The following is a 25,122-nucleotide window of genomic DNA, read 5'->3' on the forward strand; positions in this document are numbered from 1 at the left end:
TCAACGCGCAAGGAGGATACTACGGCAACGCGCTCCAGGCAGCCTCTAGAGAAGGCCACTCGGCCATTGTTGAGCTGCTGCTAGGCAATGGCGCCGACGTCAACGCGCAAGGAGGATGCTACGGCAACGCGCTCCAGGCAGCCTCGCAGGGAGGCTACTCGGCCATTGTTGAGCTGCTGCTAAGTAAGGGCGCTATAAGGCTAAGTACTAGTCTATAAGTCAAGTTATTTTCGGGTATTGGAAGCAAAGTTGTCTACCACCTCCCCACCCGCCTCCGTCCCTTACAGCCTGCTATATATACTTTTCTATATAGATAGGTTCAGCTTTTCAATTTAGATTGTTTCGAAATATACTGCTTAGAAATATGCTACTTTAAAATATGCTGCTTGGAAATACTTAGGTACATGTACGTTGCATAGACAATTCTGTATATCTTCTTTTCTCTAGAGTAAAGTAGGATTTCGGCGCTCTTTAGCGCCACTCGGGAATGCTAGCAGGGAGGGCCGCCGACCCGCTGAGGCTACCCTCTTGTGAGCTCAAACTGTGATAAGAGAATATCCTCATGTACCGTAGCGAATCACGTGCCTTGAGTTGTGACGCTTTAGAAAAAATAGAACATGGTTCGTTTATTGTAAGCTTGAACCGTGTCGAGCTATATACTCAGTTTTCAGGTAATTCTAGTCAGTTTCCTTGACCTCCGTCCTTAGAATAGAGTCCAAGGCGTTTAAATCCATCGATCTCCCTCCACTAGTTGTAGTGTACTGCAACCAGCGGATATAGCCGAGTGGTGTTTAGATCTGTAATTAACATCGAAACCTCACCCCCAACGTTGACGCCATGCTCATGATTTAGCACCCAGGGAATCGGCCTGCTCGTATTGGTAGTCTTCAACATCGTTGGGCATGATACTGCTCTCGCTTTTGTACTAGCGAAGGAAAAAATATACTACTATCCTGAGTCTGGTTGACTAGCTATCCTGCTGGATCGCTTTCTGGTCGCCCTCCACGCAGGTCGATTCCCAGCATGTTGTTGGACTTTAATCTCGGAAATTCCTTCCACTTCGTTTGGTGAGTGCTGAATGTAATCTCAGCAAAGATCTCTCAGACTTTTTGCATTTGTGTAATCAAATTCGTTAAGAAGGCAGCGTCGTCCGCTCTACCTTCTTTCCGGAGGACCGCTGCAAGTTCTACAAGCGCATTTGGGTTTTCTTCTCCCATGATTCGGCAGAACTTCCGTAGTGACGAGGAGAGAACCTTCTGGATCCCGGAGTCCGTGATTTCCCCACTCCGTACCAGGGGTAGGATCCACTGTATAGCGCACCTCAGCAGCGGCTGCTTGCTCTCCGGCATTGCTCCTAGTGAGGTGTTGAGGTGATCAAGCGCATGTCCAAGAGCGCTCGCAAAATCAGGGGAGGTCTCTGGTACGCCTATGAGAGGTGCTCGGAACTCGCACATCGCAGTAGCAGCGCTCTTCGGAGATGTCTGGCGGAGATAATCGAGCACATGGGACAGGATTTTCCGCACGCAGGCAACCGTAGAAGCATCGAAGTCGTTAAACATGGTGAAGAACTCCTCGGCAAAGCTTGCATTATTCCTGAACTCGTTCATTGCAGTGTCGAAAACGGCGAGCGGGATCGCACCCGAGAGTGCGGGGGATGAAGCCAGATTTTGTAATGCGGTCTGATCCACAGCATCGGTAGTGGCAAGACTCGGATTGATGTCTTCGGCCGTGAGAGAGGGCAAAACAATCATATCCTCTGTATCCTCCTGGGCCTGGCTTTTCGTGGCCGGATCGGCGTCAAGTCCTAGAATCTTCCTTCGGGTCGCAATCTTTGCAATATAGTTCATTTCCAGCCTTGCCCATTGAATCCACATGATCTTTGAGTGTTTGCAGAACCGCAATCCCCGCTGCATATAGCTCCTCGCATTCGTGTAATCCGCCTGGGTATCTACCGAGTAGCGCGCCGCGTAAATCCATAGCTCCGGTTTGGCTGGGTGCAGTCGTAGTAAACTCGCAAGAATATCATTGAGTTTCTTGAAGGCCTTCTCTTTCCGCGCAAACTCGATATACTGCATCCAGAGCCCGATGTCGGTGGGGAACTTTCGCGTTCCACGTTGTAGAATGAAGAAGATGTGCTTCTGGCCTGTGAATCCGGGGACTTTGACGCCTAATCTCTTAACTCTGTGTTTCCGGAGCGCTTCAAGGTTCATCTCGTATTCGGCATATCGAGCATAGTCGGAGGCGTGCGAGCCGCGCGAATTGATGGTGTGTTCGAAGCCGGAGCGCTTCTTTGCGATTGAAGTGATTTCATCCTGGGAATTGTCAGGAATGCGGAACAAATGGGGCGTTGAACATACTCTTGTGAAGATTTTCTTGACCTCGAGCTCGCGCAGCTCGGGAACTGACTGTTCCAAGAAAAAACGCGCCTTATCTGCAGCGTTCGCCATTGTCGGTGAGGTTGTGAGAGTGTAGTGGTGACTTGAACTTTTTAATGTGGGGAATGACTTCGCCAAGATTTCGCTCCCGAAGTTTTTTGGACCTTGATCTTCAACACTACTTCACGTCTGCACAACTGTCAGTGCCAGGAAGACCATGACTGTAATTGGCACCAAGAGAAAGAGGGGGGCCGAAGACCAGGAGCGGAATTCGAAACTAAAATTAAAGTCGAAGTCGAAATCCACCAAGAAGCCCACCACCGACGACAGCGACGATGCCGAAGACACTGGAGCAGACAAGATACTGCGCCTCGAATCGCAAATCCTCGAATCGCGCCGCCACTACAATAATATTGCAACCTTGATACTACTGGCGGAAGGAAAGCAAGATCAGCCACCCTCCACGTTGGCAGCTGTAGCTCTCTGTCGAGTCTTCTGCCGAATGAAGTCTGCTGGGGACATGAGCATGAGCAAAAGTACACCGGAGGCAGAGGCAGTTATTGTAAAATGGCTTAAGGCCCGGTATCAAAACTATGTCGAAGTTCTCCTAGAGTTATACTTGCAAAACGGAGAGGAAGCCGAGCAGTCAACCGCTGTGACTCTGCTCATGCGTCTTGTCAAGCAGGAATTGCAAGATGAAGACGACAAGGCGGCCAAGAAGACACTCGAGAAGCTGGTCACAAGGCTGTTATTGCTGCCGGAGGAAAGCTCCGCACGGGACGAGTTCAGCGAGAAGTACCTTCAAGCATACGACGACATACGATTCTACACATTCGAAGCTATTGCGTAAGTAACCGCCTTCTATCTCCTAAATACGTACACTCACTCTTCATACAGCTCGATATTCTCCTCCCACCAAGACTCTCCCTCTCTCCCGCTCCTCACAACCAACACCCTCACCCTCCTCTCCCCCGTCGCAAACCCCCCCACCATCCCCTCCTCTATAAAATCCTTCCACGGGCCGTCTCCCCCCCAGAAGTCCCGCCTCCTCTCCCCCGCCGCCCACAAAACCACCGCCCAAACTGCCTGGCTCGCCCTCCTCCGCACGCCCCTCACACCGCCCCACCGCAAAACCCTCCTCACCCTGCTCACCCCCTCCATCCTCCCCTGGTTCACGCGGCCCGAGCTCCTCATGGACTTCCTGACCGACAGCTACAACGCCGGCGGCTCTATCTCTCTGCTCGCGCTCTCGGGGCTCTTCTACCTCATGCGCGAAAAGAACCTCGTCTACCCCTCCTTCTACCCAAAACTCTACTCGCTGCTCGACGCGGACCTCCTGCACTCGAAGCACCGCAGCAAGTTCTTCCGCCTGCTCGACGTCTTCATGAGCTCGTCCCACCTGCCCGCGGCGCTGGTCGCCAGTTTCATCAAGCGCCTGTCCCGGCTGTCGCTGCTCGCGCCGCCCGCCGCCATCGTGGTGGTCGTGCCGTGGGCGTACAACATGTTCAAGCGGCACCCGGCGTGCACGTTTATGCTGCACCGCGAGAAGCACGCGGCGGGTTACGTGGATCCATTCGACATGAGCGAGGCGGACCCGATGAAGACGCGCGCGATGGAGAGCTCGGTGTGGGAGCTCGAGACGCTGGCGGGCCACTACCACCCGAACGTGGCGACGCTGGCCGGGGTGCTGGGCGAGCAGTTCACGAAGCGGGGGTACGAGGTTGAGGATTTCTTGGGCATGGGGTATGGGACTGTGAGTTTGTTTTACGCCCCCTCCACCCCTTCCCCCTGTTTCCCCGACACGCTTGGCCATTTGCTGACAGGCTGTGCAGATTATCGATGCCGAGTTGGCGAAGGACATCAAGAAAGCGCCGGTGATTGAGTACGAGATCCCGCGGCACATCTTCACGAGCGAGGAGGAAGGGGAGTTGAGCACGTTAGGGACGCTGATGGGGAAGGTTTTTGAGTCGAGGTAGACTAGGCTTTTATTTTGGGTTTGTTCATTGGATCTTTCTACAGACGGGGGATATCATTCAATCTGATGACAAAGAGAATGAAGTGAAGTGAAGCTTTGTGCTTCTATTTGATGCAATCATCTGGCCCGTGGGGTCTTTTTTTTTTGAGCCCAGTGCCGGGTATCCAACGCTTGACAATGATCCTGCCCTATCCCTTTTCCGAAGCCTAAGCAAGAGCACCGAAACCCTTGCACCATCCCAACCCCGAGGAAGACATCTAGTGCTTATGCAGCACGATGATCCGGATGTTTCCCCGTCGCTCGTGATTTCGTGTAACAATCTAACCGAAATCGCAATCGCAACTAAATGGCACTTGGAGTACAAAACCGGATTCTCCTTGTCGAACCCGAACTCCGTAGTGCAGTCTGATTCGTCATCCACATCCACATTCTCAATTTTCATCCTAGCCTGGATATAGTGAGCGCAGGAGCCCGGCAATGGATAACGTTGATGGAGCCTGCAAACTATCATACCATCAACAACAGCCAAAGGCACAGAGTCCAGCATCATGACTGGGGGATCTTGTTGATATCTCCACCCCTCTCGAGCCACTCTTCCATGATAACCTTGTCACGCTCCTGGTAGATGAGTTTGTACGCTGTGCGAATCGTGCCGTCGCTGACATCGACGGCAGCGCCGATGTCTTTCGGAGAGCGTGACTCGCCCATAAGACCGGCAACAAGGTAGATACAGGCGCCCGTGATGGAGAGCGGGGAGCGACCAGCCGCCACACCAAGGATCGCCACGCGGGCGGCAGCTTCTTCTGCGATGATGCCGATGAACCTGTCCAGGTGGAGCTTGCTGCATGCACGGCCGATGAGCTCGTGGGCTTCGGTGCTCTTGGTGACCTTGAAACCGCTAGGGTTCAGCCCCTGTCCATTTGAAGCGCCGTTGGTGGGGTTCTGGCGGGTCACGGTGGAGAGGAACTCCTCCAGCTTCTTGAAGGTGCGGCCGATTTCCTTCTTGGCGACGTTGGTGAGCTTGAAGATCTCCCGGAAGGACCGCGGCACGTTGTTCTGCCGGCATGCGATGAAGATGCAGCCGGCGATGATGGCGTCTTGCGACTTGCCCTTGAAGACCTTGGCATCATCCACCATCTTGAACAAGTGTTTGGCGGTATCAGCTACGATGTGCGGCATGTTTGACGTCTCGGCGAAGGTCCCGATGGCCTTGTAGGCAGCCATAAGCGTCTTGGTGCCTTTGTCGTGGCTCGACCGATTCTGCGCGCGATGCAGGTCACGGCTGCGGACGTTGCCGTCGCCGTAGGAGATCTCGGTCTGCAGCTGGGAGCCGTTGAGGAGAGGGTTCGCAGCCTCTCCGACACGAGAGGGATCGTCGTTCCCTTGGTCGTCGTTGGAGAAGGTGCGCCACTCAGAACGAGTGTCGATGATGCGGTCGGCCAGCACGCGGCCGCAGGAGCCGCACACGGTGTCGCCTGAGGAGAACTCCTCGACGAGGTTCGGCGGGTTCTCGCGACAGTCCGGGCACATGAGGGTAACGTTGAGGTCCTCCTGCCATTCCTGCGGCCGGTCGGGCTGCACGCTCTCGGTGTAGACCTCGCCAGGCGACAGGACGCGGCCATCTGGGGCGACAGACATGCTGGCGGGGACCTGCGACAGAGCCGCGAGACGCTGCACGAGGAGCCGGCGGTGTTGAAGCCGCTGAGTGCGTTTGCCGGGCGTTTCCCTGCGTGTGGCGGGGGTGTGGTGAGGGGATGGAGGAGCAAGGCTGCCGGGCGGAATGTGTTGTCTGAGAAGGAGCAAGCGGGCAGACAGGCCCGTGGGACGGCTAGCTGATTCCCTTTGTCAGTCACGGTGGGTTAGCGGTTCGGTGAAAGAGCGACGGGCGACACTGCGCTGGGCCGGGCGGCAGGCGTCGAGTTGGAGAGAACCTCTGGCCTCAACTCGGTGAGGCTGTCGGTGCGTGCGTGAGTGAGGGCGGCCAGGTGCGGGATGGCGGCGGGCTGCGTGGGTGAGATGGAGTTGTAGACGGGTGCACAGTCAGCAGGCCCGAAGGCCGACATGGCGGAGGATGATGTGCTCGCTGCCCGCTGGGCCAAGTCGACTTTTTCTCGCCGGCCGGCGTCCTTTAAAGCCCCCAGCGAGCCCCCGCCGGACTCTCATCCTTCGCCTTCACTTCCCAACACCCTCTCCTCCGTCCTCCGCACACGCCCGTACTCTCGCCCTCGCATCCAGGACCTCATTCACTTCCTCTCCATCTCCCCCGCATCAACCGCCACAATGGTCTCCGCAAACGGCGTCAACGGCACTGTCAGCGATGTGAGTCTTGTCCCATTGTTCGCAACCACCACCCCCTGACGCTTGCTAGACCTTCCTGTTCACCTCGGAGTCGGTGGGAGAGGGCCACCCGGACAAGATCTGGTAGGTTTCCTTCCCTTGTCGTTCCATCGTTCAACCGCTCTGTCGCCATATCCCCGCCATTTTGCTTCACCGCCGATGTTCCCGAGAGTGTTGAAACACCCGAGGGCCTTATCCAGCCCCTGTACACTCTTCCGGCAGCCCAGTTGCTCACAGCATGCAGCGATCAAGTGTCCGATGCCATCCTCGATGCCTGCCTCAAGGAGGACCCCTTCTCCAAGGTGGCCTGCGAGACGGCTGCCAAGACGGGCATGATCATGGTCTTCGGCGAAATCACCACCAAGGCCCACCTCGACTACCAGAAAATCATCCGCGGCGCCATCAAGGACATCGGCTACGACCACTCCGAGAAGGGCTTCGACTACAAGACTTGCAATGTGCTCGTCGCCATCGAGCAGCAGTCGCCCGATATCGCCCAGGGCCTGCACTACGACGAGGAGCTCGAGAAGCTCGGTGCTGGCGACCAGGGTATCATGTTCGGCTATGCCACCGACGAGACCCCGGAACTGCTGCCATTGACTCTGCAGCTCGCCCACAAGCTCAACCTCGCCATGAAGACAGCCCGAAACGACGGCACCCTGCCATGGCTGCGACCCGACACCAAGACTCAGGTCACCGTTGAGTACAAGCACGACGGAGGTGCCGTTATCCCTCTACGCGTCGACACCGTCGTTGTCAGCGCCCAGCACAGCGAGGACATCTCCACCGAGCAACTACGGAAGGAGGTACTGGACAAGATCGTCAAGAAGGTTATCCCTGCTAAGTACCTGGACGACAAGACCGTCTACCACGTAGGTGTTCCTGAATCCCACTGATCGCCCATTTCTCTAACGACGCTAGATCCAACCATCCGGCCTCTTCATAATCGGCGGTCCCCAGGGTGACGCCGGTCTTACTGGCCGCAAGATCATCGTCGATACCTACGGTGGCTGGGGCGCTCACGGTGGTGGAGCTTTCTCCGGAAAGGACTACTCCAAGGTCGATCGATCGGCAGCATATCTCGCCCGATGGATCGCCAAGTCCCTCGTCAATGCTGGGCTCGCCCGCCGCGCGCTCGTCCAGCTCTCTTACGCCATTGGTGTCTCAGAGCCCCTCTCCATCTTCGTCGAGACATACGGCACTTCCGACCACTCCTCCAAGCAGCTTGTCGAAATCATCCTCAAGAACTTTGATCTCCGCCCGGGTGTCATTGTCAAGGAACTCAACCTCACCAACCCCATCTACCGCCGGACAGCCCAGAACGGTCACTTCTCGGACCAGAGCTTCGAGTGGGAGAAGCCCAAGACTCTCACCCTCTAGATTTTCCCATCTCGGGAAAATTTGTAGAGGAGAAGTCTTTGGTTCCCCTTTTGCCGGCATCGAATCAACTTCGATGCCCGCTTCTTTAACGACATGAACGAGCCATCACACACCACAATGCATGTACAGCGGGGAACTAAAATCGTCTTTCAACAAGTTTCGGCGTCAGCGGGGATATACCCAAATCACAACATCTAAAAGTCTCTTGCATCAACGGAATTGATGCCGCAAGAGGCTTTTTTTCTATTTAACATAGAGGGAGGGTAGGGCTCGGATGCTGCATCCGCCCGAGTTTTCCTTTTTGTCTTCTTCTAATCCCCACACTATTTCAGCACGGCTGCGGGCACTTTTCATCTGCCTGCGCTTGCTCTCTCCTAGAGCATTGGCGTTTTTTCATCAAAAGAAAGGAAGGAAGAGTTCAACCTTGTATGGATGAAGGGATTTCTATGAGGTTTTGCTCTAGTTCAAGGGGCTTGTTCCTGTCATGAGTTTATGACAGTTATCGCAGCTGCTATCGTACCGGTACATGGCCTAGCCCGGTTGCTGGTTGCACTTAATTACAATTGAATATTGTAACCACATGACTTCGTTTCTGCAATAGCTATGCACCTATCACTAGCGACTATGAATTGCGCCCTTAACGTGCCCGTCCGGTCCTAGTTCTGACCCTACAAGATATGAACACTCCTCATCCAATGAATCCTCACTGAACCACCACTGCCGTCTCCAGCTGCCATGTACCTTCGAACTCCGCCAAAATCCATCCCAACCCAACCCAGGACCCACGCCTTCGGGATCCGAAGTCGGCAAAAAAAGTGGCTCGCGTCATCCGGACACGAATTGTGCGAACGCTCTGCCACGGTCTCGGACCGGACCGTCCGAGCTTATTGGAGATTGGCCGAGCACAGGCAGCCTTGTCGCAGCACTTCGATGGCATTTGGAACATTTCTGTTTGTTAAGCGGCAAACAAAGGCAGCGGCAGCTAGACACGGATATGTGATGAGACACGCTATCACGAGATAGTAAGGGGTGGAATCTGAGCTTTGATTGTGTTTTTGGTATTGGCTACACTCGCCAATTCTCCACGAAGAGAGAAACAGTGAGAACAGCTTCATTCATCGAGCAATTGAAATTGTCATCCCAGACGCCAACCCCATGCTAACCACACGCCGACGAGCCCCTCAAGACTTCCGGATCGCATCGCATCGCATCCGCAGCACAGACACCAGTTTTTGTATAGCTTTACTCGTCGGCCTTGAGCTCGGCAATCTTGGCCTTGACACGCTCCTCCTTCTGGGCCTTGGTGAGCTTCCTCTGCTTGTACTTCAAGCTCTCCTTCTTCCACTCCTCCTTGGTCTTCTTGTCGCCCTCGTCCTCGTCCTTCTTGAACGGGTCCTCGCGGATCTGCTTGTGCGCCTCCGCGTACAGCTCCTCCAGGCCCTCGGCCTCGATGTCGTCGTCAATGTAGCCCTGGAACTGCGACTTGTAGCGCTCCTCGTCGTCGTCGGCGAGCGTCTCCATGTACTCGGCGACGTGGCCGCCGAAGATGTACTTGCGGAGTGTCTCGGCGTCGAGCTCCTTGCTCTCGATGTCGAAGCCCGGGAAGCGGTTCTCGGAGTGCGGGATGTAGAGGCCGCCGTCGGACGCGCCCTTCATGGCGCCGAAGATGCGGGCACCAGTCGAAGTGCGCGCCAGACCGACGTCGAGGAAGACCTTGAAGGGGCGGCGCGACTCGCCGTCGTCGCCCTCGGCGGCCTCGGTCATGGTGAACTCGCCATCAGCCTCTTCCACGCCGACGAAGTCCTCGTCCAGCTCGAGCTTCTTGAGTGTGCGGCGGGCGAGCAGCAGGCCAGTGCAGTAGGCGGCCGCCCAGTTGGTGATGCCGTGGGTGACGCCGTAGCGCTTGAGCTCGTGGCCGTAGGCGGCGCTGAAGACCTTGTCGCCGTTGACTTCCGACGTCACAATCTGGGCGATGATGTCGCGGTTGGTGAAGCGCACCACGAGGCGGTACTTGGGCGCGTTGTACTTGTTCTTCGCCTGGGTGATGAGGCGCTTGCGGGCGTAGTAGTCGGTCTTGCCAACGCGGCGACGCTTGTACTTCACCTGGTAGCGGCTGTGATGGTGTGAGTGATTGCGAGGGGGCAGGATTGGAGGGAAGGGGAGCTTACGAGAAGTAGGCATCGTTCTTGACCTTCTTGGACTGTCATTGAAACCCCGAGTCAGCAATTGACGCTTCAAACCTTCGAAGCAACTTGCAGGGACTCCATTCTATTCGATGGCCTTAGGAGTCGCCTCAAGAAAAGCGGCTCCCGTGAGAATGCAGGGCCATCTAGGCCCTGTCTAGAGGAGTGTTAATCGGGAAGACTTACGAAAGGCATGGTGGCGGTTGACCTTTTTCAAGCGGATGTCGATGGTGGTGGAGGAGAAATTGTTGGAAGTTCGTGAGGTCGAAATAAATGGCCGTGGGCTTGGCATTTCGGCTATTCGGCCAATAAGATCCACCACTCATTCCCATTGCTCTTCCACCTGACTATCCCATCTACATAGCACTTGGACTCTACGCGGACTGCTCGTCATGATCTGTGGCTAGCTAGACGTTGTGGGGAGAAATGATGCGTTGTCACAGCGCTTCGACCAGTTTGGGGCTTCTCAAAATATATCAACGTCCACTCGCACCCGTGCCGCACAGCACAGCAACCAGGTCACTGCGAAACTTCGTACTTTCAAGCTTCAATGGCCATCAATGTGGCGTTAGGGGGGTCCAATATACGCAGAAAGATCTCAAAAGAACTGAGCAAGCCCTTCCAAATATTACAGCGACCAATGTTAGCCAAAACCTCATCTAACATGGAAAAGCTCCGCTCCTTCTTCACTAAATCATCTTCTGCCTCGCAATCATTCCAAATCCTCTCCGACCTCCATCTAGAAGTAGGGCAACAATACTCCAGTTTCTCTATACCCCCCTCCGCCCCGTACCTAATTCTTGGGGGTGATATCGGCCGTCTGGTCGACTATAACTCCTACCTTTCCTTCTTAGCCCAACAAACCGCCCAATTCGAGGAAGTGTTTCTTGTCTTGGGAAATCACGAGTTTTATGAGCTTGGCTATTCGACTGGTCTAGCAAATGCCAGAAAACTAGAGTCGGAGCCTGTATTAGGAGGAAAGTTGATCTTGCTTCATCAAACTCGCTACGATGTCCCAAAATCATCCTTCTCAATCTTGGGGTGTACGCTTTGGTCTCAAATCCCCGAAAGTGCTAGACCAAGGGTACAGACAGCACTCAATCACTTCAGGAAGATTGAGGGCTGGACGATTGATTCGCATAACGCGGTTTTCGACACTGAACTGGCATGGTTGAAAGGGCAGGTTGTTGATATCCGTAAGGAGAATGAAGCTTTCGCCAAAGACAGGACAGACAGCATGAGCAAAGGAAGATCTTGATCGTCACACATCATGCACCAACTATAGAAGAAACGGCACATCCCCAACACGCCGGAAGCGACTTGTCGTCCGCTTTCGCAAGTTCGATTATCACTGATGAAGATACAACATGGGAGCAAAGTGACGTCAAGCTATAGATATTCCGGCACACTCACTATACCAACACTTTCAAGAAGGGTGGTATCAAAATCATGAGCAACCAGCGTGGCTACATATACCCACCTGGCATGCCAGGCACAAGACTGAGAAACAAGAGTAACGAGGCAGACAAAGAGAAGGATAAGAAGAAAGTGTACGATGCGAGCAGAGTAGTTCACGTTTGAAGCATCCTAATAGCTGATTTATGCTTCACGATAGGCTCTCGTAAGCATCGAAAAATTAGTGCTAGGCCGTAGGTCTGAGCACACGGGTGCAGCACTGCTTTGGGTCGACTCTTGCTCGCCCAATACCACTGTCAGGAGTATCCCAGCTGCTGGATTGCCAGCCAGTCAGGAGGCAGCTTGATTTCCACGGCGTCAAACTTCACATCATATCTAGAAAATTAAAACCTATTGGGGCGCCCCGAATAGTAACATGAGTGTGTATCGACTTGTGGCAAGGCACCGTAAAAGTTGGAAATTTCACACAAGGAAAGTCGGCAGTTGAAGATGAAAATGCCTAGACGAAGAAGGAAAATGCGATTCACTACCCTTCCGTAGAATGGTCCAGTCCTATTCACCAATTCTCTGCCCAGCTGTCCAGTCGCTCCACTGACCGGCGATAAAAGTGTATCATCTGCCCGCTTGTCTTCATGGTATACAGGCTCCTCCCCGTAAACAGAATCGCCGCTATCCATCTCGCAGCCTGCAGTGTCTCACAACTAATCCCCTTGCAAGACTTCGTTCTCCTTTGCATATCCGAACTTTTATCCAAGGGCTTATGATACCCAGCTTTCGCCGTCCGCCAAGCCTTAGCGCTCCTCGTCTCATTGAAATTACTCGTCAATGGGATATCCCGAAGCATGATTCTTATAGCCTTACAAAGCGTCTCGCATCCATGTTTCGTCGTCTTGTTCGGTCTCATGCGTTGCCCCTCTCCCCGGGTGACCATACCCAACAACGCATGCACATAATCGACTGAATTTGTAGCCTTTGACGCCTTAGAAAGGTAAACGAGTCTCGCTAGGGTAAGGCTACGCGTACCATGGCGATATAGCAGTGAAAGAAGCCACACAGGCTGCTTATCCATCACCTTCCGTTTGGCCTCGCGCAGCCTTCGCCGACTGAAATCCGCCATCGCCACGTTCATTGAAAATTCAACCAGCTGATCCCACTTCAACCACCCGTCTCCACATACTAGTGTCGTGTTCTGAGACACTGCCAGCTCCTGCAGTACCCATACACGGTCCCAGTACTCCCTCGTGAAGATATCGTCAATAGCTTTCGCGAAGCGGGGGTCTAGGGCAAAGTTCTCTTCGATGTCGTCGCAGAAGTCATCGTTGGCGATGGTCAAGGTGTCATCGGCCAGATCATCTCTGGTAGATAGAGGGATCTGCGTGATATATTTCATCGCCCGCGTCGATGACCTATCGCCGGGCCCAAGCCAGGCTATCGTTTCGACGGCGGTTTCGTAGATGTATTTCATGATTCCCAGCTGCGCGAGTCGCCTCAGCTTCGTTGTCCTTGTCTTGCATGATGCAGATGGCGTCGATCCGCCACCAGGACGCTGTGGTGTAGCCCTTTTTGCGATACTGGAACTCAGCGATGTGCTCCAGAACATCGTAGAGGTTTTTCCGGACACCGAATGGGGCATCGTTTATCTCGATCTCCCTCTCCTCTGGGGCCCAGCAGTAGGAAAGGGCGCGATATTCTGGTGCGTTATCTTTCTTGAATTGGCGGATGCTGCAGCAGGGCATGACGCCTTTTTTCGCCGGCAGAACTTTTAGAAGGCGGATATACCGGATGGGGTCGTGCAATGGGGTATGAACGAAGTCTTCGTCCTCGGCTGTCGAGTCCGTGTCGCTTCTTTCGGTGTCGCTGGCGACGTATCTGCTGTCATACTCGTGTATACTGCTATCGTCACTATCATAGTCTCCATCGCTCATGATGAATACCCGAAATCTAAGTTGCGTTAGTTTTCATCACTGGCTGTAAGTAAAATATCTGAAGGCGGCAAACGGAGCGCAAAGAGACCCATCATATACCTCAGAAACTCAGATGTGACGAACGCAAAGTGTGTCCTGCTTTTAGCTCGTGGTGCGCCCTAGCTGGGTATATGTACAATGCTCTTGACGGGCAAGGCTGAAAATTGTATGCACTGCCACGGTGTCGAGCTGGCACTCGCATAGCAATTATGATGCATTTGGATAGTTGTCACCTTAGGCAGCCGTTGTCTCGCGGGGTGGGGACGCACGCTGAATGGTGGCTAGACGACGCCTCACCTGCATGCCCCGCCACTCGTTGTCCGTTTTGCATGGGTATGCGATACTTGGTGCGGAGAGCCAGCGCTTGAAATCAATGAGAAATGACGAGGATAACCAAAGGATGTTTCGGAGTCGAGAAGTGAGAGTTTGCTGTGTTTTGCCGGGAGCTATGGTACTTGAACGAACAATTGCTCTTATCTGGGGAAAATATAGAGTTTCCTATGTTTATGAATGTAGGTCTAGACCCTTGATATTTATTAGCAACGCGCACAGGTGTTCGCTTCTAATAGAAGAATAGTTCTTCGGAACATCCTGAGTTATTATAAAAGTACAGCAATCGATTTCCGCCGTAACGCCAAACACCCTATGATCTCCACGCTTGGACTACCGGAATTTGCTGACGATGACCGCAACGATGAGCAATACAAGTACAGTGATAATGGCGATTGTGATTATCCGATTTGTAGCCATCCTATGATCATTAGTAAGTGCTATCAGGCCCAGAGAGAATTCAAGGGGAGATAATACCTACGGGCCATACCCCGCAACGTCTTGATGCTTCGATCGGTATAGCTTTCGCTCTCCAGTAGCGTTCCCCTAGTATGTTCGATCGTCTCCCTCTGCCTGCTCAGATCCGCTAGCGTGTTGCGCCCGATATCCTCAGTCTCCAGTGCAATCCTTTGACTTTCCCGAAGACGGCCACTACTTCGCTCTAAACGGTCCGTGCCGGAGAGCAGTTGCTGGCGCTGCTCTAGCTGGTCGTCCGTGTTGGGAGCATCTGTGTATCGGGAGCCAAAGAGCGCTTTGCGGTCGTCCGACAGCGACTTGAGCTTGCGCTTATGAGAGTCAATGTCGGATTCGTAGTTGCGGAAGCGCTGATTGATCTTGGACTTGGCGGGGGCTGGGATGTTGGGTTTCTCGATGCGCATTTGGTCAATCTACATAGAGGCACTCTATTAGCACATTGCGATAGAAGGTCTTTGACGATAGTGTGGTTGAGGGTCTCTTGCGACTGAACCTCGCTGTCGTCATTCATCAGGCATCAGACTTACTATCTCATTGGCCTCCTCTAACGCTCGCTCTGCAGCCCGGACAGCAGCCTTTCGAGGCTCGCCGGACAGTTCTGGTATTTGGTCCAGTTTCTGGTTGAGGTCGGCTTGCACGAGCTTCAGCTCGGCTTCATAGCTACTGAAGCGCTCCGAGCCAGCGTCCGAGTCCAGGATGTTTGCCATGACGAGAGATGAAGAGGTCGACGAGGATACGAACCGTCGAAGGCGATGCTAGGAGTAGAGGGTGTATCGTGAGTTCAGGCGATCTGTCGTGACAGTCGGGGGCGGCTTGATGGGTTACGAAGGTCGGAAGATGCAAGGCATATGGGCGACAGTTGACGTCTCTGATCCCGGGGGCGCAGGCGGCAGATCCCGGTCGCTTGTCACCTTGGCATGCACAAATCCCGCTTATGCAATACTAGTGCCGGCAGTCTAGTGAGTCCCAGAAAGGTTCCATCGACGGTAGAATCAGCTGGTTCAAGTAACCTATAAACTCACTAGAACTCATACGTAGACCTCCCAACTAGGCATTAGAGAGTGTGAAAGGACACTCATACCTCGACTTACTGATCAGGCCTCATAAGTGTGTATATTCGCTGACCGCTGTCTGAGGTACCTCCACCCATTTTCTGAATTCAGTTAAGACGTAATTCGTTAGCTACCTGCCTCTTCATCTATTTCCTAGTACTGGAGGGAAATTTGAGAATCTACCTTGTAGCTAATTTGTGTACACTAGTCTGCCACTGCTTGAGTGGCCTCGACATACTTTCAAAAGTTCAAACACCATTATTTGGAGCAATTTGTAAACTCTCTGGCACCTCGGACGACGCTAGCGTAAGTTGTGAAAAGCTTTATGCGCGTCACCTACCCTGGTCGCTCACGTGATCGGTACGACTAAAGTTTTCTAACCGCCTCACCAAAATTGCTGATCGCGAAAATCTACCATCTACAGTCTCACAAAATGGCACCACCAAAGTCGCAAAAGGCCTCAAAGGGCCAGGATGCGGCCACTACGGACCCAAGATTTGCAAATTTCCAAACTGACCCGCGGTATCGGCTTCCATCAAGAAGACACACACATACGAAACTCGACAAGCGCTTTGCGCACATGCTCAAGGATGCCGACTTCTCCCAAAAAGCTAGCGTCGACCGGTATGGACGGAAAGTCGCCAATGACTCAGGCCGAAAAGGGCTGGAGAAATTCTATCAATTAGAAGAAAGTGAAGATGAAGACGAAGATGAGGATGAAGACGAAGATGAGGACGAAGACGAGAGTGATAACGACCAAGCTGTCCAGAAAGAATTGGAGAGAGTGGGTGCCAAGTACGATCCAGCACGAGAAGGTGGCTTTTCATCATCTTCAGACGACGACAGCGAAAGTGAGGCCGAGGTCGAGGACGAAGACGTGGAAGAAGCCGAATTGGCGCAAAGTGTAGAAGTCCCAATGGGGGAGGCCTCATCACGGTTAGCAGTCGTGAACCTCGACTGGGACAATATCCGCGCAGTGGACCTATGGGCTGTTTCATCAAGTTTTGTGCCAGCAGAAGGTCGCATCCTCGACGTAACGGTCTATCCTAGTGAATTCGGACGCGAGAGGCTGGAGCGGGAACGGGTAGAAGGACCACCAAAAGAGATATTTGCTGCCGCAAAGCGTGCTGAACTGGATTCCGACGAATCACCAGAAGCTTCCGACGTCGATTCTGATGCCGAGGACGAAAAGATCAAGAAAAGCCTGCTCGAAGAGGACAACGGTGACGACTTCAATTCTTCGGCTCTACGTGCCTATCAGCTTGATCGATTACGCTACTACTACGCCGTCATAACTTGTTCTTCCACAAATGTTGCCAAATCGCTATACGATAACATGGACGGACGGGAATACCTCTCCTCCGCCAATTTCTTCGATCTCCGCTTTGTACCCGATGATGTAACTTTCGACGATAAGCCCCGCGATGAGTGTACTTCATTACCCGATTCCTACCGGCCGAACGAATTTGTGACCGACGCTCTGACCCACAGCAAGGTAAAACTGACGTGGGACGCGGATGACAATACTCGAAAAGAAGTGCAGAAGCGTGCCTTTTCGCGTAAAGAGATCGACGAAAACGACTTAATGGCGTATATCGGGAGCGACAGCTCCGAGGCCGAAGATGAGGACCCTGCCGCAGGAAGTAAATCAAAAGTCGACAAAGCGGCTGCTCTCCGTGCAAAACTTGGACTAGGCGATGGATCATCAAAGCCAGCAAAGAAGCGGGAAGCAGGCGCCCCTATGGGTGACATGCAAATCACCTTTTCTGCAGGCCTTTCCGGGTCTGCCTCAAAGGGTTCAGTGTTTGAGAACCAGCCGGACAATAACGAGACAACAATTGAGAAGTATACACGAAAGGAAAAGGAGAAGAAGGCACGCAAAAAGGAGAGACGCGAGGCCGAACGGAGCGGCACTGATTTGACCACCCAACCTCAGCCATCGAAGGAGAAGAAGGTGGAAGTAGTGGACGGGGAAGACGCTTTTAATGACCCCTTTTTCGACGACCCCGAGGCCCTATCTCGCGAGCATGCGAAAGCTGCTCGAAAGGCAGAAAAAGCCAAAAAGCGCGAAGAACGAGACAAGGAGGAGGCAGCTTCAGCGGCTCAACGTGCTGAGCTCGAGTTGCTCATGGTGGACGAGAACGCAATGGGCGCTGCTGGTATTCGGCACTTCAACATGAATGAGATCGAAAAGGCTGAGAAGCAAGCAAAGCGAAAGGGGAAGAAGAAGGGCAAGAAAGGTGATGAAGAGAAGGCTACCTCTACGGACTCTTTCCAAATGGACGTCAAGGACCCCCGATTCTCGCGAGTCTTTGAGAATCACGAATACTCTATCGATCCTTCAAATCCAAAATTCAAGGCCACTGGGGGGATGAAGGCACTACTGGAAGAGGGCAGACGGAAGAGGAAAGGTGGCAAAGACGAGCAGGGCGTTGATCCAAGTCACAAAAGGGCGAAGAAGTCCAAGATTAATGAGGACAAGGCGGATGTGGGAGACTTGAAAAAGCTGGCCGAAAAGGTAAAGGTGAAGTCAGCCAAGGCGTAATTTCAAGATGTATTTTTACTGTCAATGATACCACGAGATGCGATAGGGTAACACTTCTGAGAACGCTTCCGTCTCTAATAAAGGCCCCTTGGATGACCCTAAAACAACTACCAATCCGATCCATAAAACCAAAAGCTTGTTTTAATGACTTGACATAGATCTGTGTACACTTGTATGTCGCTGTCTGAGGCCCCTCGAAACCCTTCAACAGATTCTACGAGAGGGAATCGTATTGCCTTGAACCAGAGGCAAATTTGCTGACCTACCTCAGACGGTAGTGTCCGTGAGCTTGATAACTTGAAGTATATGAGTTCTCTATGATATCTAGAAGCATTTCAGGCTACACTGATCTATGACCCAAGCAGTGTCAATGCTTGAACAGAGGAACTTGACGTCTGTCCAGAATTTTGATTACTTTATTGAAGTACTTCAGGCAGTGTCAGACGAGTGTACACAAATCCAGATCCTGACTCTACATAGCTCTGCTCTGGAACCATCTTCTGGTCCTCGTGAATGTCACGTGCTGATTGACTGGTCGATTGATTGATAAGGCTTTGGTGGGGCGAATATTGACTCTCGAAAAAATATCGCCCCTCGTCATTGTGAAAACCAAACCCCTCACACTCCTACTACATCACCATATACTCGACGGCGCTCTTACACAGCTGGGGAGTTCCCGAAAGCACGATCACTGGGAACCGCCTCAGGCCTGACTTCACGAAGCAGGCGAGTGACCAGCCAGAGCATCTCGAAGAGAATCCTATTCAACCACCCAGCCTCAACTTCGACACCATGTCTATGGAGGTTGACCAGCCCATCAGCTTCCAGCCGGGAGTTGGAAAGACTGCTACTATCCTTTGTTGTAACTGCGGAGCACCCATCGACGGCACAGTCTCAGGTAGCATTCCTACGACAAAGGCCTCTTCTTATATACTAATAGTGAATAGCTGGCGCACTATGCGGCGACTGCATAAAAGCCACCATCGACATCACCCAAGGAATCCAGCGCGAAGGCACACTCCACCAATGCCGCGATTGCGACCGATGGCTTTCACCTCCGAATCAATGGCTCGTAGCTCAAATGGAGAGTCAAGCACTACTCGCTATCTGCCTTCGAAAGCTTCGTGGCATAAACAAGGTCCGACTCACAGACGCATCTTTCATCTGGACGGAGCCGCATTCGAGGCGGATAAAAGTGAAGATCACAATACAGTCGGAGTTCGAAGGAGCTATTCTACAGCAGACGTTTGATGTGGAGTTTGTGCAGGCCTCGCAGCAGTGCCCAGAGTGTGCGAAGAGTTACACACACAATACTTGGAGGGCGGTGGTCCAAGTTCGGCAGGTCTGTCTCGCCAGTGTCTGCTTCATGTTGTGTCTAAACTGACTTCATCGTAGAAAGTTCCCCATAAGCGCACATTCCTGTTCCTGGAACAGCTCATCCTAAAACACCAGGTATTTTATGCTACCCCTTTCAAGCAAAAAAAGCGTTCTAACTTTGATACCTAGGCACACAACAATGCGATCAACATCAAAGAGTCATCAGAGGGCATCGACTTCTTCTTTGCACAACGAAATTCTGCTGAGAAATTCGTTGGTATGTTACTGGAAATGCAAACTTGATATCCCAATACTAACCATCTTATAGACTTCCTAAAATCGGTTGTTCCCTGCAACATGAAGAAGTCATCGGAGCTCATTAGCAAAGACATTCACACATCGACAAGTCAATACAAATTCACCTTCTCCATCGAGCTCATCCCCATCTGCAAAGACGATCTGGTGGCCCTTCCTATCAAGCTCGCCAAGTCCATCGGAAACGTCAACCCCCTCACACTCTGCTACCGGATAGGAACCTCAGTGAATCTAATAGATGTCACGACTTTACAGACCGCCGATGTCTCCACAGAAATCTACTGGCGAGCTCCGTTCCGCCCTCTAGCCGACGTTCAGGAGCTCGTCGAGTTCGTTGTCCTCGACATTGAACCACTCGGCCCCTCGAAGGGTCGGTTTGCTCTCGCTGAAGCTACTGTCGCGCGGGCCTCTGACATGGGCGCTAACGATGCAACCTTCTACACCCGGACGCATCTTGGCGGTGTACTACACCCTGGCGACTCTGTCATGGGTTACCTCATCACTGGCACAAACTACAACAACGAGCACTTCGACGCTCTTGAAGAGTCTAAGTACGCGAGCACTATCCCGGATGTAGTGTTAGTGAAGAAGCACTACCCGCGACGCAAGAAGGGCAAGAGTCGCAACTGGCGTCTCAAGCGCATGGCAAAGGAAGAGTCGGAGATGGCACCACGGAAACAGGACCAGGCACGTATGGAGCAGGACTTCGAGATGTTCCTTCGGGACGTCGAAGAAGATACTGAACTCAGGGCTGGCTTGGCGGTGTACAAGGCACAGCAGCAGGCGAAGGCGGACAAAGCGGCAGTGGACGCGATGGAGGAGAGTGATGATGATGACGAGGAAGGTCCCGTTATACCGATGGAACAGTTGCTGGATGAGTTTGAGGATTTGACGATGGCGGATGGGGATGGGGTGGAAGTGCATTGAGGTATAGGAGCTAGCGGCAAGGCCCATCTTCAAAAATGACTATACCCAGTTACCTTTCCGTCACAGGAGTTAATTGCGGTTGAGGGAAAAAACCTTCATAAAAACAATTCCACAATCTAGCAAGAGTGATATGATGTCTACAAGTGAGCTCCAATCATGCAATAGTCGTCGAATTCCTAGGCTTTCATATAAAACGTGCAGCCTACAAGACAAAGAGAGCCGCAAACGCCGACCAACCCATTTTGAGTGCCACACACAAAAGCAATTTAAGCAGCCTGTACTGCAGTCTCTACTGCAGCTTTCACTGCTTTCGTCCTAACCGGCACATTGTCCACTTCCCTGATCGGCGGCGCCTCAAACTCATACCCAAACACGCTCTTCATCTTCTCCGCCTTGCCCAGCCGCCTCTGCTGCTCCTTCTTGACCATCCCAACCCAACTCTTCCTGTCCGCGCCGTGCTCCAAGTCCTTGCGCCACAAGGCATTGCGCGGCGCGGGCTTCTTGAAGCGCTTGCCGGCGCCCTTGAACAGCTCCTCGTGGACCTGCGCCGGGGGCACGACGCGCACCTGCAGCAGGCGCTGGAAGAGCAGGTAGTTGTGCATGGTGCGGGCGACAATGTCGGCGACGTCGGCCGAGGCGAACTCGATGAAGGCGTAGTGCTTGCTGGCACCCGTGCGCTTGTTGCGCGACAGGCGCAGGCGCTTGATGTGCCCGAATTGGGAGAAGTAGGCGCGCATTTGGTGCTCGTAGAAGCCGTGGGGGACGCGGCTGTGGTGTGTTAGGGATGGGATGTTTCAGTGAGGCTTAGGGGGTGGGATGGGGGGGCTTACCCAACGTATATCACACCTGGCTCGCCGCCGCTCTGGCCGGCCTGCTTCAATTGCCTTTTCAGGGCATCGGAGGCGGGGACGTCGGGCAAGTGATCTAGGTCTAGACCTTCGCCGTCATCCTCGCTCTCCGCCTTCTCAGCAGCGGCTTCACCTTCGCTGCTTTCGAAGCCGGCGAGGAGGGCGGCGGTCTGGTCGTCCTCGACATCGCTGTCGGACTCTTCTACTACAACCGCAACAACCTTCTCCTTCTTGCTTTTCTTGCTCTTCTTGCTATCCTCAGTAGCGGCGACCTTCGTCTTCTTAGCCTTAGGTGGCTTCTCAGTGACTATCTCGACATCGGAGGCGGTATCCGGGGTGATAGCGCGCTTGGCGGGGATTTTGGGAACAGCTTTGACTTTTTTCTCCTTCTTAGCCTTGGGCACCGTCTCAGTAACTACCTCGATATCAGAGGCTGTATCCGGTGTTGTAGCCCGCTTGGGCAGAACCGTAGAAGCGGGCTTGTCTTTTTTCTCTTTCTTCGCCTTCTTATCCTCTTTGCTGGCGGTTATCTCCTTGGTTGCAGTTTTTTCCTTCTTCGATAGTTTCTCTCCAGCGACTTCGGGCTCTTTGGGGGCTTTCTTTCCCTTGGGAGCTTTTTTCTCTTTCGGCGCTTTCGTCTCCTTCACTTCGACCTTCTCTTCCAGCTTTGCGACCTCGTCTTTGGGCACTTTCTTCTCCTTAGGTACCTTCTTCTCCTTGGACGCCTTCTTTACCACCTCAATTCCTTCCTCTTTTGTCGCCTTCTCGGGCGCAGATTCTGTCGCAGGTGCTTCTGATTTCTTCGGTCGCTTGGTCTTGGGCGAGGTGTCTGTGGTGCCTAGGAAATGCGTTAGCTTATTGAATGGCAGCGTGAATGCAAACAAATTAGCTTACTCTTGCGCTTCTGCGCCTTGGTGAGTTCGGGCGCCATTGTGGTTGTATTTTGAAATTTGTGTTGGAGGTCGAAGAGTTGAGGTTCGAAAGCTCGAACTTTTCGGTCCCTGCGGCGCTAGTCGAACGAAAATTTAGTGGGGTAGGAGACCTATCAAGACCACAGGCACATCTATCCTCGATCATTCACGCAATATTGAAGCAATCGGCTATAAACAAGAATTCTGGTATAAAAGAGTACCTCAGATCTACTCATGAAACTTTGGAGTTAGTACGATCAAGACTGAAGCAGTAAATACATGCGGAGGTCTTCCGCACCTCTTTCAACTTTTTTTTGTAGCACCTCCAACTCAATCTCACCACCAAAGAAATACACCTTTACCGCCACGATGTCCACCGGACCCTCCCAACCCCCTCTTCGCTTCACAGGCTCCAAGTCCCTCATCAATCGCCTCGTCCTCTCCACCCTCACCGGCCGTCCTATCCGCATCTCTCAAGTCCGCTCAACCAGCATATCCTCGACCGGCTTCGCGCCGCACGAAGTCTCCTTCCTCCGCCTCCTCGACTCCATCACCAATGGCTCCAGCATCGACCTCGACTACACCGGCACCACCCTCGTCTACCGCCCCGGCCTCATAACCGGCAGCGCGCCCGGACTCGGCACCGCTGGCGGCGTGCTGCGCCATGAGCTCGAAGCCGGCTGCACGAGGGGCGTGAGCTACTTCCTACTCCCGCTCTGCCTTCTCGCGCCATTCTCGAAGGCACCGGTCAACGTCATCTTCACTGGTGCGGGATGTATCACATCTGCGACGCCGACGGGGGATATTTCTGTGGATGCGGTGCGCACGGCTATCCTCCCGCTTTTCGCGCAGTTTGGCGTGGAGCGGAACATCGAGTTACGGATACTGAAGCGCTCGTGTCCGGGTCCTGGAGGTAAAGGCGGTGCGGGTGAGGTTCAATTGATATTTGGACACCAGGTGCGGTTACCGAAGACGCTGCATCTGATGAATCCGGGACGGGTGAAGAAGATAAGAGGGGTGGCTTATGCGACTGGAGTTGCGGCGGCGAATAATGCGCGCATGATTGAGTCGGCGAGGGGTGTGTTGAACGAGCTATGCAAAGATACGTTCATTGCGTCGGATGTGTCTCCTGCTCCGCTACTACCGTCGCAAGATAGGAGCAATCCGGGCGCGAAGAGGAAGTTGGGAATTGGGTTTGGGATACTGCTGGTGGCAGAGACGTCGACGGGGTGCCTGTACTCGGCGGATGTGGGTAGTCCACCTGAAGGAGGAGAGCCACCGGAGAGTGTGGGACGGCAGTGTGCATTTCAATTACTGGAAACGGTAGCAGCAGGTGGATGTGTGAGTAAGATTGCGGCACCGACGATGCTGATGCTCATGGCTATGGGAGACGGCGACGTTGGGAGGCTGCAGATGGGAAGAAATGTGGTTGGCTCTGAAGAGATTATTGGACTAGGCAGAGACTTGAGGGAGTTCGGATGCAGTGCGTGGGGCTTGAGGGATGCTGGAGGAGGAAGTGAGGACATCGTGGTGAGTATTGTCGGAAGGGGAGTGGGTAACGTGGGGAGGAAGATTGCGTGAGTTGTGAGGCAATGTTTTTATAATGATATCCCTTTTCCAACTTAATGACTATGCCAGAAGAAAACAGTGCCCTTCATATATGATGTCTTCTATAACTTGAACTACTCTACAGCTCTTGTACATTATTTGTGACACATGTACACGAAGCCTGGAGTATATATAAACCCTTCTAGCAAGCTTCAACCATTCGTCTACTGCTCATGGTATACTCAACATCCCCTCCCCTCACAGCTTCGCCTTCTCCCTCTTTTTCTCCTCCTCCCACTGCAACTGCACCCTCCTCATCCTCCACCAACTCACCACCCCCACCACCGCCGCCAGCGGCGGACAAACCCACAGCAACGTACTCCACCACGCCGGACTCCCTCTCCTAACCTCCTCCATGACCCTCGCCACATCCCTCTCCAAATCCTCCTTCCCCCGATCATTCCACACCACCGCCCCAGCCCCCTTCCCCCTCCGCATGACCCTCGCCGCCTTCTCCGCCACATCCCCCTGACTCAAGACCCTATTCCTCGCATCCTCCTCATTCAAATGCGCATCCCTGTCCCTCAACCTCTGAATCTGCACGCCCGGGTCCCTCACCCCCACAACCAATATATTCCCGCAATACCGCTCCCACCCGCTCTCGAACAGCAGCGGCACGTCCAGCACGACGGCCCAGCTGCCGCGCAGGTACGCCCACACCATCTGCTTGTACATCTCGCGGCGCACGGCCGGGTGCACGATGCCGTTGAGCACCTGGCGGTCGCGCACGCGGTCGTCGCTGGCGCCGAACACGCGGCGGCCCAGCGCGGGGCGATTGAGCGGCCGCGCGTGCGCGGGCTCCGGCAGCAGCAGGTCCGGCGTCGTGGGCTGGAAGTGCCGCACGATGGCGGCGTAGCCCGGGGTGCCGGGCTCGACGACCTTGCGCGCGAGCTGGTCGGCGTCGATGATGGGGAGGGAGTAGGGCGGCTTGGAGAGCAGGGCGGAGACGGTGGATTTGCCCGTGGCGATGGAGCCGGTCAGGCCGAGGAGGAGCATGGTGGTGGTTGTGCGCTAGTTGGAGGTCGGAGGTTGGGGTGGATGGGAGGGTGTTTGGTGGAGGGTTGGGGTTGTTTGGGCTGGGAGGAGATGGGTGGGCAAGCCCAGACGGTGGGGTGGTCACATCTTGGTGAATGGTGCTGTGGGGGAGAGCTATGGGGTTGGCGGG

At 53.6% G+C, this 25,122-nt stretch overlaps 14 protein-coding genes across 14 annotated transcripts in view; 7 read left to right on the top strand and 7 right to left on the bottom strand.

Annotated features, from left to right (window-relative positions):
- BDZ99DRAFT_175482 (uncharacterized protein) overlaps positions 1–659 on the top strand; it is a 3,999-nt gene extending 3,340 nt beyond the window's left edge. Inside the window, exon 5 of the mRNA XM_033713007.1 lies at positions 138–659. Coding sequence (XP_033570124.1) covers positions 138–218 — 81 coding nt within the window. The 3' untranslated portion in view covers positions 219–659. The remainder of the gene's footprint in view (positions 1–137) is intronic.
- A 441-nt stretch (positions 660–1,100) lies between these two features.
- BDZ99DRAFT_400235 (rRNA processing protein Utp6) lies at positions 1,101–2,447 on the bottom strand (the record flags this gene model as incomplete). The annotated part of the gene is made up of 2 exons (XM_033716168.1): positions 1,101–2,312; positions 2,358–2,447. 2 exons carry the CDS (start codon positions 2,445–2,447, stop codon positions 1,101–1,103), a joined length of 1,302 nt encoding a protein of 433 aa, XP_033570125.1.
- A 145-nt stretch (positions 2,448–2,592) lies between these two features.
- On the top strand, positions 2,593–4,351 carry BDZ99DRAFT_491865 (CBF-domain-containing protein; the record flags this gene model as incomplete). Its single annotated transcript, XM_033723128.1, has 3 exons — positions 2,593–3,221; positions 3,273–4,128; positions 4,208–4,351. The coding sequence occupies 3 exons, from the start codon at positions 2,593–2,595 to the stop codon at positions 4,349–4,351; spliced, it is 1,629 nt and encodes a 542-aa protein (XP_033570126.1).
- Positions 4,352–4,673: 322 nt separating this feature from the next.
- BDZ99DRAFT_468500 (cyclin-like protein) lies at positions 4,674–6,328 on the bottom strand. Its single transcript, XM_033721258.1, has 2 exons — positions 4,864–6,328; positions 4,674–4,798 (listed from the first exon to the last, which is right to left on the bottom strand). Exon 1 carries the CDS (start codon positions 5,986–5,988, stop codon positions 4,897–4,899), a length of 1,092 nt encoding a protein of 363 aa, XP_033570127.1. The 5' UTR covers positions 5,989–6,328; the 3' UTR covers positions 4,674–4,798; positions 4,864–4,896.
- A 171-nt stretch (positions 6,329–6,499) lies between these two features.
- Positions 6,500–8,443, top strand: BDZ99DRAFT_453984 (methionine adenosyltransferase). The gene is made up of 4 exons (XM_033718358.1): positions 6,500–6,669; positions 6,719–6,771; positions 6,932–7,559; positions 7,609–8,443. Exons 1-4 carry the CDS (start codon positions 6,631–6,633, stop codon positions 8,065–8,067), a joined length of 1,179 nt encoding a protein of 392 aa, XP_033570128.1. The 5' UTR covers positions 6,500–6,630; the 3' UTR covers positions 8,068–8,443.
- A 681-nt stretch (positions 8,444–9,124) lies between these two features.
- BDZ99DRAFT_576417 (uncharacterized protein) lies at positions 9,125–10,445 on the bottom strand (the record flags this gene model as incomplete). Its single annotated transcript, XM_033728583.1, has 3 exons — positions 9,125–10,180; positions 10,236–10,267; positions 10,437–10,445. The coding sequence occupies 3 exons, from the start codon at positions 10,443–10,445 to the stop codon at positions 9,310–9,312; spliced, it is 912 nt and encodes a 303-aa protein (XP_033570129.1). The 3' UTR covers positions 9,125–9,309.
- A 469-nt stretch (positions 10,446–10,914) lies between these two features.
- Positions 10,915–11,831, top strand: BDZ99DRAFT_400537 (phosphoesterase; the record flags this gene model as incomplete). Its single annotated transcript, XM_033716175.1, is given in 3 exon segments — positions 10,915–11,436; positions 11,478–11,633; positions 11,646–11,831. 3 exon segments carry the CDS (start codon positions 10,915–10,917, stop codon positions 11,829–11,831), a joined length of 864 nt encoding a protein of 287 aa, XP_033570130.1.
- A 264-nt stretch (positions 11,832–12,095) lies between these two features.
- Positions 12,096–13,465, bottom strand: BDZ99DRAFT_468504 (uncharacterized protein). Its single transcript, XM_033721259.1, has one exon. The coding sequence runs from the start codon at positions 13,297–13,299 to the stop codon at positions 12,223–12,225; it is 1,077 nt and encodes a 358-aa protein (XP_033570131.1). The 5' UTR covers positions 13,300–13,465; the 3' UTR covers positions 12,096–12,222.
- A 559-nt stretch (positions 13,466–14,024) lies between these two features.
- BDZ99DRAFT_468505 (vesicle transport v-snare protein VTI1) lies at positions 14,025–15,464 on the bottom strand. The gene is made up of 3 exons (XM_033721260.1): positions 14,962–15,464; positions 14,438–14,847; positions 14,025–14,381 (listed from the first exon to the last, which is right to left on the bottom strand). Exons 1-3 carry the CDS (start codon positions 15,139–15,141, stop codon positions 14,294–14,296), a joined length of 678 nt encoding a protein of 225 aa, XP_033570132.1. The 5' UTR covers positions 15,142–15,464; the 3' UTR covers positions 14,025–14,293.
- A 439-nt stretch (positions 15,465–15,903) lies between these two features.
- On the top strand, positions 15,904–18,158 carry BDZ99DRAFT_468506 (uncharacterized protein). Its single transcript, XM_033721261.1, has one exon. It carries the CDS (start codon positions 15,920–15,922, stop codon positions 18,029–18,031), a length of 2,112 nt encoding a protein of 703 aa, XP_033570133.1. The 5' UTR covers positions 15,904–15,919; the 3' UTR covers positions 18,032–18,158.
- Positions 18,159–18,647: 489 nt separating this feature from the next.
- BDZ99DRAFT_512261 (nonsense-mediated mRNA decay protein) lies at positions 18,648–20,723 on the top strand. Its single transcript, XM_033724615.1, has 5 exons — positions 18,648–18,929; positions 18,979–19,373; positions 19,427–19,483; positions 19,538–19,625; positions 19,677–20,723. Exons 1-5 carry the CDS (start codon positions 18,824–18,826, stop codon positions 20,588–20,590), a joined length of 1,560 nt encoding a protein of 519 aa, XP_033570134.1. The 5' UTR covers positions 18,648–18,823; the 3' UTR covers positions 20,591–20,723.
- On the bottom strand, positions 20,665–22,392 carry BDZ99DRAFT_468507 (uncharacterized protein). Its single transcript, XM_033721262.1, has 3 exons — positions 22,333–22,392; positions 21,421–22,276; positions 20,665–21,358 (listed from the first exon to the last, which is right to left on the bottom strand). The coding sequence occupies exons 1-3, from the start codon at positions 22,367–22,369 to the stop codon at positions 20,857–20,859; spliced, it is 1,395 nt and encodes a 464-aa protein (XP_033570135.1). The 5' UTR covers positions 22,370–22,392; the 3' UTR covers positions 20,665–20,856.
- A 136-nt stretch (positions 22,393–22,528) lies between these two features.
- BDZ99DRAFT_468508 (RNA 3'-terminal phosphate cyclase) lies at positions 22,529–23,985 on the top strand. The gene has a single exon (XM_033721263.1). It carries the CDS (start codon positions 22,719–22,721, stop codon positions 23,928–23,930), a length of 1,212 nt encoding a protein of 403 aa, XP_033570136.1. The 5' UTR covers positions 22,529–22,718; the 3' UTR covers positions 23,931–23,985.
- BDZ99DRAFT_427727 (dephospho-CoA kinase) lies at positions 23,983–25,094 on the bottom strand. Its single transcript, XM_033717166.1, has one exon. It carries the CDS (start codon positions 24,951–24,953, stop codon positions 24,156–24,158), a length of 798 nt encoding a protein of 265 aa, XP_033570137.1. The 5' UTR covers positions 24,954–25,094; the 3' UTR covers positions 23,983–24,155.
- Between the last annotated feature and the right edge of the window lie 28 nt (positions 25,095–25,122).

This window comes from Mytilinidion resinicola (genome assembly GCF_010093595.1).
Source record: "Mytilinidion resinicola strain CBS 304.34 unplaced genomic scaffold BDZ99scaffold_28, whole genome shotgun sequence".
Lineage (NCBI taxonomy): Eukaryota > Fungi > Ascomycota > Dothideomycetes > Mytilinidiales > Mytilinidiaceae > Mytilinidion > Mytilinidion resinicola.